Source organism: Anopheles aquasalis, chromosome 2, assembly GCF_943734665.1.
Source record: "Anopheles aquasalis chromosome 2, idAnoAquaMG_Q_19, whole genome shotgun sequence".
In the NCBI taxonomy this organism is placed as follows: Eukaryota; Metazoa; Arthropoda; class Insecta; order Diptera; family Culicidae; genus Anopheles; species Anopheles aquasalis.
In genome coordinates this window covers 81,553,147-81,563,482 of record NC_064877.1, presented here as the reverse complement: position 1 = coordinate 81,563,482, position 10,336 = coordinate 81,553,147, and the positions used below count along the sequence as shown (strand labels likewise).

The window sequence follows — 10,336 nt, the reverse complement described above, 5'->3', positions numbered from 1 at the left end:
ACACATTATAGTTTAGTTTGGAATTTATTTACAAGAACAAGAACCAAACGCTGATGAGAACCGGGTGTCGTCGTTATGTTAATTTGTTTCGTGTTTTCTGTTAAGCAAAAGTGAAGCCGTTCAAGGATGCTGCATTTACGTTACTGAAATAGCACCCAGCTATCGTTTGTTTCCTTCCTTTCAGTCCATCGAATTGTTACAACTTGCTCCCTGTTCGACATCCACAAAGGTCCTGGCAGTTAAGACTATTGAACGAATGGAAATTGAAAGAATGTTTCGGTAGAGTAAAGGTGAATGATAAAGAGGAAAGATAATAAAGCAAAACTGTTGCCTGCTGATCGATGAGAGATGTACACTCATTTGACCAGTTTTAGGGGGGGGATAAATGCAAATCGAAAGGATGCGAGTGGTCCACCGGCCGGGGAGTGTTCGTTGTCTAGCCCTCTTGAGCGATGAAGGGATTCTGTATCGATTCCATGCCGTCCTGGGGGCAAATCAGTACGACCGAGGTACCGCGGCACACTACCAGCCCCAAATGCCGGGAATCATCTGCCAGTTTGTAGTCGTCCGGATCACGCAGGAACTCTATCGTGTTATCGAGCACCAGATTCAGGAGCGGATCGTAACCCTTCAGTACTCCGGCCGCTTCTCGGCCACCGGCGAACTTGACTCGAATGGTTTTCTCCAGATATTTGCTCAGATCCAAAATCGATTCCTTCCGGCGTTTTTCCTTGTTATCACCACCGCCGCCGCCACCTCCAGCGCCACCTGCTCCTCCTCCACCTCCAGCTCCTGTGTTATTTCCAGTTCCTCCGGCGCCCTACGATCAAACGATAGAACCACAATGAGTAAGCCTCTGCGCGTGCACGCAACACAGAATTGGTTACCTTTTTCTCGGACATTTTTGCTTCAATCCGGTGATCCAAAAGCGTCCAGAACGCGAAAAAGCTGTTTGTTTACAACGGCGTTTAGTGAGGTTAGGTTGCTCGCCGGGGACTGCCGCAGTCGAGCAGTCGAGCGCTTTTTCTTCGAATAAATCGGGCAGCCGGGAAAACGCGCCGGGAGGAAGAAGAAGTCTCCGGAGCGCGCGCAGGCAGAGTCCACATCACTCTCCGGGTTGTCGTCCATCAATCGTTCAGGGTCGCGCTAACAAAGTGGTGCAGCGATTTGTTGAATCCACGCGCGGCGCCCTTTCCAGAAGGTCTTTTCCAAACAAAGCCGGACACGGAAGCCACGGCACGGCACGGCTCCGCTCAGTGACCAAGCAGTGACCGGCAGAAGGACCGGCAGTTTTGTGAACGCGAAAGTCGGTAAAATAGTGATTCCGCGTGGACGCCGTGGTACGCGAAAGTTCCGCGGTGCAGATTATCGCCAATCGCGCCGTTCAACGGCAGATAACACGAAGGTAAGTGCGCGTAATCGCTCGTTCTCTTCGAGGGCAACAGCTGAGGCCAGATTTAACCCGGTTTCACGGTTCTCCGGCGGAACCGGCGTTGTTCTGGAAGATTGTGCGACCTCGAACGCGGTGCGAGCGTTGCGGAAGTAAATTTTGGGAATCTCCTCCTGATGAAAGGATCTCTTCCTAGCGGATAGTAGCGTGCGGTTGCACAGGTCTTATCATGGAGTAATTTAAGAAACATCAGGAAAGCATGGAATTTTATAAGAAAAAACGCAAAAAAAAAAAATCCGTGGCGGAAAAATGCTGTTTTCACGCACACAACTGAGACTGCTCGACAATTTTACAAGATTGCTCGAATGGGTCAAAACCTCGAAAATGGATTTTTTTCGTTCTTTCGCCGCTCGAGTCGTTCTAGACAAAAAAGAAAGTTTTGGGAAAAGTGGTTCTGAGCAGGGCAATTCACATCTTTCCACGCGGAAATGGACCCCGGCTCTTCGCGAAAGCGTTCGGCGCTTGGGAACTGTACGGAAGTGCGAATTCAAAAGTACCGTCGTGGAATATTCGTGACCAACAAGAGGAAGCTGTGCAAGGCTGCGCCGTCGCCATGTCCTTTCGGCCGGGGAAATGATTCTGCATTTGTTGCTTCGATCGATCGCCTTGCGAATCCCTGTGGCCGCGCGGCCAGCAAGGCAGCTCCGAGAAGGTTAGGGCGGAATTTGCACAATCGTCGCGGTGCGTGGAGGTGAGTCCGCAGTAGCGGGCACACGCGGTCGTCATCCGCGGGGCTCCGGTGAAAATCTGCGACGCCAGCCAACGTTGCCATGGGCTGAAGGAGGCTGTGGAATCGCCCCGAACAGGTTATGTTCTCAGCGCCATCGCCGGTCGCAGCAGTCTTTGGAGAAAAGTGTTGCAAAATGGACGGCGTCAGAGCGATGGAAGCCACGAAATTGTCTTTGGGTCGTAGGCTCAGGTGAGTGAAGAATATTACTAGAGGTGCGTTGGGTTCACGGGGAAAAAAGTAATGGAATCTGCTGCTTCAAGATGGCTTTAGTAAAATTGCCCTTTTCGTAATATTCAGAAAATGCTCTGTGATTTCGTAGTGCCGCGTCGCACCGTGGCAGCCATTATAGTGGTCAAGGAGTGCCACCCGTATCAGCCCCGGGTTCCATGCTGTAACGGATTTTAATTATCCTTCTGTTGGAAAAATGGTTAATTCTCTCTAGGTGCGAGATGGATGATGGAATCCGTTGTGTGACTCCTTTTTTATGGTGGCTTTCTCTTGTTCTCCATCTCTTTCTTTCTCCTGCCCGTGTCTCCCTTGAACGACCGACAGGATTCTGGCGCCTCAAGATTCCCTTTTCTCCATCCCTGCATGTGGCAATGGGATTGAGCCAAACGGCGGTTCTGTTGCTAAGCGAGAGAGCATCACACACCTGGTACAGCAACGGGCACATTTGTAGGGTCCAAGAGGTCCAGTGGATTTCCTCTATCTCTTTTTAGCGTATTCATTCGTCATTCTGTCTTTTTATTTGGTTTCTTCGTGGTCCGGGAACCCGGGACCCAGAAACCCCTTGTCGGGTGTGGTGTTCGCGTAGATGCGAGTACAGGTTAAGGTTATGGTGCACCGTCTAAGTAAGCAGCAGGTTGTGGCCGAGGATGCTGTGTGTTGGGTAAGCACTTTTCCCTCAACAGAAATCAGAACGCCTTACCGCGCTGCTGCTCCGAGAAGGAAGCTGTGAGCACGCATTCTCCCTCGTGCGGGGGAGCGGCAGGGGCACGGCAAACCTGTCCTGTTCCCGCGGTAGGGTTGGTGGGTGTGTTGGACGATTGTGTGCTAGAACAACCAACAACTCCTCCGCTCTGTCCGCGCCGTGCCTTTGAATCCTTGTTGGTTCTCTCTTGCACTGCGAATGCGAGAGTATTTCTCCCTCGCTGTCTCTCTCTCTCTCGCTCTAGTCCAGAAGCCTCGCGCGCGGCCATCAGAATCGTCTTCTTCCTTTTTTTTCCCAACGCGCCCTGCCTGCCGGTCTGCAAGAATGAGAAAGCTTCGGCTAAATTGTTGCATGCTGCGTTCATGCTAGCAGCGCCTTCTTGGATTACTCTGCGAAACCGCGTAGAACGAAGCGAACACATCAAGAACGACGATGACGACGGCGGTGGCGGCGGCGGCTTTCATCGGCATGGCTGCTGGCCAAAGAGGGAGAGCCACAGAGAGAGAAAGAGATCACCCGCGACTAGTCAGAATCTGCTCTGCGCGGTAACTATCATCTTGCCACTCCCTCCTCCACACGAGGTGGTAAGAATCGCGCGCGCCGCGGGAGCCCACGGCACACGCATAGAAATGACTGCAGGAGTTCGGTTGGATGGAACGAACGACCCCTTTCGGCGATGGGTGTGCTTGCGACGAGGGCGACGGTGTACTAACCAACAACAATGCTACTCATCGCGCCCGCGCCCGCGCACAAACACACAGCCGCCTACATTCAAGAGCACGTCACGAGAGGAGTCGGAGAGGAACCAACTGCTCTGCTGCGTGCGTGATGATGATGCTGGTGGCCGGTCGCGGGGCGAACCTCCTCTCGGAGCAATGAACGCGCGACGATAGCGCGAAATGATTTTGGAACCCGTTTGATACGCTCGAGAAGAAAATGATGGTGGACCCCAGCGCATCGAGGAGGCGACGAATGGTGGCCACCGAGAACACCGAGTAAGGTGTGTGTGCGCGCTAGTCGCTGTATTTAAGCGTGGGAGGGATGGTGATTATTGCCGAAAAACGGTGTGGAGAGAAACGATAGAGGAAACTAGCGATGAGCGAGGCAGCCATTATTTCATCGTGATGGAATAAGATGGGTGCAGGTTTTAGAGTAATCGAGAAAAATATCTACAGGACCCGTTACCCATCAGAAGGAGGGGGATGGTTTGACTGGTAATCGAGGTGAGCCCGCTGTAAGGGCATCTTTTCCAACCATTTTCGGGGAAGGGCGCATAAGCACAGACACCACCCACATCATTCGGGGAGGAGCAGGCAGGAGGAGTAGGCGAAATGAAGCTAAAGGATGCTAAAGGTTGCGTTCGCGCTAACCGAGAGGAACCACAGGCGCATGCGGTGAAACTGTAATCCTCTCTCCTCATACAACCGCTTGGCATACAACCTAATTGACAAGCATAACGCCGGTGTTGACGGAAAGCGAAAATTCTTCTGGAAACGATTTCCAGCCCGAAGATTCAATCAGCAACCCAGAAAACCATGGTAACGTCCTTCAGCAGCCTCCGTTGATACTCTTGGAAAGTTCGAGAAAAATTATTAAATATTTGATCCTTTCCTTAATACACATTTTGCACTATTCTCTCTATCTCTCACGATTAATTTTTCTTTTTCTCTCCTGCTCTCTCTCTCTCTGTCTCCGTATGCGTAGTGGCGGCTTGTTGATAGAAGAGGCAGTGTGTGTCCTTTCTCAGTCCGAGAAGCAAGGAAGAAACTGGAAAAGAAGAAGTTCGCTTCAACAGGCTCCTTTTGTGGAAGCCCTGAGCAGAAGCACATAGCCGGCCCGTACTGGATTAGTCGAAAGTAACTTCCATTCACTCACTACTGATCCTGCCTGCCTGCCTGTCTTGCTGGCTTTTTCTTTGAGCATCATATTTGCATTCGGTCTTCGGTTTCGGTCGCTTCCGCAACCCTTTTCGGAGCGCGAGGCTTCCATTTCTTAATTGCAACTCACTGCCATGGAACACGGAATACGGGAGAAATGTATGCGTGCGTGCGTGCGTGCGTTTGTATGGGCGATATGACCGCGACGAATCCAGAAAACAAATCTGACTCGCGCCGTTGGCCAGAATGAGAAGATTGGTGTGGCGACCGCGCACCATCGCGCGAGTGGAAATGAAAATGAGAAAACGAAAATGCTGGAACATGCTGGGAAGAAGATGTATCGCGCTGGGGGGGTGGCGAGAGGATTGTCTTTCGTAGCCGCCGAATCAGAGGAAAGAAGAAGGCCGCTGGAAACTGGTTTGACGCCGCACCTTGGTTGTGCCATGAGAGAACGAGAGTGTGTGTGAGAGAGAGAGAGCGGGTGAACGAGCGAGAGAGCAGGGATTGGGAATTTCCAGTTTTTTGATGTTCCGTTTTGATGAAGTTCGATTTTGACCCGGTACTGCTGCGCGCCTGCCATGGGTGAGGCTGCAACCGAGAACTCTTCACGGCCGCGCGGCCCGCAGTGCAAATGTTTTGTTCTGCAAGGTTTTTCGCTCATCTCCCGGATCCCCGGACACAGAAAAGATATTCTAATTTACATCTGGATCGTCTGTTACTCATCGGCGACAACGGCCCACTGGGATTGACAACCCGGCACACGCTGCAAACCGCACTCCGGAGGAACATGTCACGCAACGTGGTGTTTTAGTTTAATCGCGCATCGATGGCCGCCGGCAGGCGCTATTAAATGCTCAATGAGTTCGTTAAGGGTTTTCTTCTTGTGCTTCGCGTTTTGGCGCCGCGAGGACTTTTTCGCACACTACTCTGGAACGTCGCGGGGCTGCGCTGTTGCTAAGTGTGTGATAGCAATTCGTGACAGATTGTGTGATGTGAATCGACCGAGCGACGTGGGGGTGTATAGTTATATGGTATTCCAAATCCCACCGCCGTGTGAGCTAGGCTTTTGCTTCTCTGATTTCCCGATTAGTAGTTGAAGTGTTGAACTTCGGTTTTCGTCGAAATTAAGGCGTGAAAATTACTGTCGTGACTACTCTACATTGCATTTCATCATTTGATCGGTCATCCGTCGAAATGCTGAGCGTGCTAGAGAGAATACTTCATCAATTTCAACACGTATGCCGGTAGAACCGGAGTTCCCCTTTCTGGTCCTTTTTGTCGTGTTGTGATTCGCGTCAAATGGTAATTTACTGCTACCACTTAAATAGTCGTGCAAAACACTTACGTAATGTGTATGATAAGAAATATGAATGTTTGGATTGGGAAAATATCAAAGAACTGACGATCTCAGCGAATATTTGAGCATCGCGCGTCCCCTCGTGCACGTTCGATGGTCGTGCTGTGGTATGGGACGATATATGATTGCCTTGCAAAAAAGCCCGAGCGTGTCATTTACTCTACCAGCCAGCAACCGTCCGGCGAAGAACACAGGCGGCAATGGCGGCGAGCTCGGTTCCGTGTATCCTATTACAACGATAATCAGCAGAAGCAACAGCGCCCCACCACTAGAAGCCGATCCTGTGCCGGGGTCCCTGGGTCGGTTCCGATTTTACAGCTAACATGGCACTTTGTTACCTTCCACTCCGTAGGCTAGTGAAAATGTGCCAATCAATTGCCTACCGAGACACGGTGGCAGTGACAGTGACGAGGAAGGAAAAACGTTGGTTTGATCACGAAATGTTCATGACCTTGGTGTATAGAAAATCCATTTGGCAAAATCTGACCAACCTCTATTCTATGTTTGTGTCAAACCATTACTTTGTCATTTATAATTTTCGCTTTTACTGACTTTTATTGTTTTTTTTTCGTTTGTTAATGCAGGGACCAACAGAAGACTTACAGCATAGGCCAACATCTGCTCTCTGTTAGCTGGGAAACGCTCATCAGTGAAAAGTAAGGCGTGTAAAGGTGATTCAGTATTCCAGTTATCAGCAATCCTGCCTCCCTCGCAACCATAGTCTGGTGTGGCAGGAGTGTCGAACGAAAGATTCAAAGGAGATGTTCTGATTCGGCCACTGAAAAGGCACATGGAAGGGCAAGGAGGGAGAAATCTCCAAAATCGTCTGCCGGAAAAATGACTCTTGCGTAGAAGCAGAGAGAAGAGAATACCTGGTTTGCAATCGTGTGCACTTATCGGTACAGACTCCAGGAGAACAGAGAGCTCGTGAGAGAAAGGCATTGAATGTTCATTTCGGGTTCACGTATGCCTGAAGCGGATTGAGACACTTACGCTTAAGGACGCTTCTGTCGAAGATAACGAGAAATTTGAACGTTCTTGTACGCGTGATCTGGCCATACTCGAGGAAATGAATCGATTTGGCTAAATTTGGTCGATGTAAAAGATCCCTCTCTTATCGATTGCGGAAAATTGTTCCGATGCACTCTCACTCTCTCTAAAGCTCTGTGTTTCTCTTGGGAGTAAATTTATGTATCCAGAGACAAACCATAAATCACACGCCCACCGAGAGAAAAGGCGGAATCCAGCGTGCAAAAGGGAAGAGAGTTGCAAAGGACGATTTTGCACTTCCGGCAGCCGCTCTGGTAATCGTTTCCGTTGGTGGAAGGCACGGTTTCTTGCTTCTGGCTGGCTCGAGATGCATTCACCGGAAATCGAAGGTCAATAAGAGGAACCACCCAGCTTGTTATAATAGTAACAACGAACGGCTGTGACTGAGAGAAGAAGGTAAACTCCGCAACGTTGTCGGTGAAAGGACGTTCAATATTTCAGTTCCCATCAGCTACCGGTGACGGATTCATCATTTCGCGCACTGCTTCTCGGCTGTTCATTGTTTGGAAATAACGAGCCAAGTGTTCTAAAAAAAGGATTATATGCTCTCTGGCACATCACACGACCGTAGCAGCGACATTGACGAGCAGTGAAGCGCGCCCGGAGGGTGGAATCGGTTTTCGTTTTGTCGCATGTCGTCCACCAATCGACAATTGGTGTCATCGTCGGCTTCGGTTTGGCCAGCATCGTGGCAGGCTGCCAAGAATCCCGGAATTCCGGAACCAGCCTATGCTTGTTTGCGGCGAGAGCAGCGGGCATTGGGTAACCAATTGTCTGGTTGGCTGAGTTCAGGCCACTGTCTGTACAACAGTGCAAAATAGGTGTAGCGGTGATTGTGGTGTCAATTTGAGATAAAAGTTCCGCCGCCACCCCACCATCCGCCACTCGCCAGCTGCTGCAATTAAGCCGAAAGGAGGGAAAAAAGGATTAGAGATACAGCTGGTGCCCGGAGCCTCATTTTGAAGAACGAGACGAAAATGATGTCAGCACCACTAGCGTCGGCCCAGACCGCAGGAGTGCGAGAATTCGTGGAAGGCTGGACACTAGCACAAACGCTCGGCGAAGGAGCATACGGAGAGTAAGTAGACCATCCCTTAGCTTAGCGGGATCGGATAAAATAAGGGCTGACAGTGTCGTTTCGTCGCACGTTCTGTACCGATGGTGTTTCGGTTTATTAAATTTTAATTTCATTACAACAACGTGCCCCTTTGGTTCGTTTCAGAGTGAAACTGCTCATCAACCGACAATCGGGTGAAGCAGTTGCGATGAAGATGGTCGATCTGAAGAAACACCCGGATGCAGAGTGTTCGGTAAAGAAGGAGGTCTGCATACAGAAGATCTTGCAGCATCCCAACATTCTGAAGTTTTTTGGAAAGCGTACACAGGGTGACATAGAATACATCTTTCTGGAATATGCCGCGGGCGGTGAATTGTTCGATCGAATAGGTAAGAATAGATGCCGCCGCGTTCTTTTGGGCCGGGGGAAAGGAAACAACCAAACTGACCCTTCCAAATTCTTTCTGCAGAACCGGACGTAGGAATGCCACTGCCAGAGGCGCAGCGTTACTTCAATCAACTGCTGGCCGGTGTAGAGTACCTTCACATGCGCGGCGTGGCACACCGGGACCTCAAACCGGAGAATTTGCTGCTGGACGATCATGATAACGTCAAAATATCTGACTTTGGAATGGCCACCATGTTTAGGTATTTAGGTACAAACGAGGCTTGCCTATCGCCACCAAAAATGGCAAATGGTTTGCCAGATGAAGTCATACCGTTTTCGTTAGGTGTGGAGGAGAACTCACGGGTCGTTTTCTTTTCTCTTCTACACAGAATGAAAGGCAAAGAGCGGTGGTTGGACAAAAAATGTGGTACACTGCCGTACGTAGCACCGGAAGTATTGGTCAAACCGTATCGAGCTACGCCTGCCGATCTGTGGTCCTGTGGGATCATCCTAGTCACAATGCTTGCCGGAGGTAAGAGGAATTGTTCTATTTGTTTGTCGTGCTTCCTGTACAATATATCCATCACTCCACTCATTGCTCCCTTCCCTATCAAAATGCGCCCTCCACGGTTCTCTTGCATCCGTCCGCTATTTGATGCGCATGATGTAAATCGCACTATCTCCGCAAAGCATGTTTTCGTTTGTAAAATGCTGATGATTGACATTAGGCTGGTTGTTGTCCGTTCGCTTTTTGATCGAATCGGTGACTGGCACATGCGTTTTTGGTTATATTTTCTTTTTTTATACGATTAAAAAAAATATACATCTTTTGTATTGAAAGCAGCGCACCGCAACTCTGACAGGTCATTATTTGTTTATTTTTAGTAATTGTTCATCTAAGCTTACTTGTATCTTAAGAAAACGAGAATACGTGCTGTGCTTTTTACTTGCATATCTAAAACTATTTTGGCTGAAAAAACAGCAATAATATTTTGTGTACGATAAAAAGTAACAGCTCGCTGCCATATCGTCTTTTAAAAGAGTTTTATACGATTCTACTAATGGGATTGTTTCCAATACCGTAACACCGGTGAAATATCTATTTAAATGTTAATATTGGTTGAATAGCAAAATGTTAATGTACCTCAGATCGCGAGAGAGAATTTTATTGTACCGTGGAGCGGATGGTTCACCCTGGAAACTTCCATCCTTTTTCCTAAATGCACTTTACCACATTTGCCATTATTACTTTCCAAGATTGTGTTATATTCGCTATGCTGTGTTGTGTGTGTAACCATGTCGTGTGTTTTTGGTTTGCATTTATCGAGGTGCTTCTGTTTCTGCTGACATAAAAAAAAAACCTAAACTCACCGCCGCCGCCGCCGTGTGTCTCGAGAGGGAGAGAAAGAGATCAGAAGCCTCGTTTAAATACCAAAAAGAAAAGGAGCTTTCTTTATGTCACATATTCGTAATCCCTACCACCCCGTTTTTGGTTTG

At 49.2% G+C, this 10,336-nt stretch overlaps 2 protein-coding genes across 6 annotated transcripts in view; one reads left to right on the top strand and one right to left on the bottom strand.

The window, feature by feature from the left end:
• Positions 1 to 58: 58 nt before the first annotated feature.
• Positions 59 to 1,027, bottom strand: LOC126581287 (U6 snRNA-associated Sm-like protein LSm7). The gene is made up of 2 exons (XM_050244835.1): positions 888 to 1,027; positions 59 to 820 (listed from the first exon to the last, which is right to left on the bottom strand). The coding sequence occupies exons 1-2, from the start codon at positions 900 to 902 to the stop codon at positions 437 to 439; spliced, it is 399 nt and encodes a 132-aa protein (XP_050100792.1). The 5' UTR covers positions 903 to 1,027; the 3' UTR covers positions 59 to 436.
• Positions 1,028 to 1,134: 107 nt separating this feature from the next.
• Positions 1,135 to 10,336, top strand: part of LOC126581286 (serine/threonine-protein kinase grp) — a 13,610-nt gene continuing 4,408 nt past the window's right edge. Inside the window, exons 1-5 of one of the 5 annotated variants that reach the window (XM_050244829.1) lie at positions 1,135 to 1,405; positions 6,930 to 8,473; positions 8,618 to 8,841; positions 8,922 to 9,099; positions 9,229 to 9,371. In XM_050244829.1, coding sequence (XP_050100786.1) covers positions 8,373 to 8,473; positions 8,618 to 8,841; positions 8,922 to 9,099; positions 9,229 to 9,371 — 646 coding nt within the window. In that variant the 5' untranslated portion in view covers positions 1,135 to 1,405; positions 6,930 to 8,372. Of the gene's footprint in view, positions 1,406 to 1,861; positions 2,370 to 4,898; positions 4,968 to 5,985; positions 6,005 to 6,763; positions 6,848 to 6,929; positions 8,474 to 8,617; positions 8,842 to 8,921; positions 9,100 to 9,228; positions 9,372 to 10,336 lie in introns of those variants that run through there. The other 4 variants (XM_050244830.1, XM_050244831.1, XM_050244833.1 and 1 more) reach the window with 4 other exon arrangements.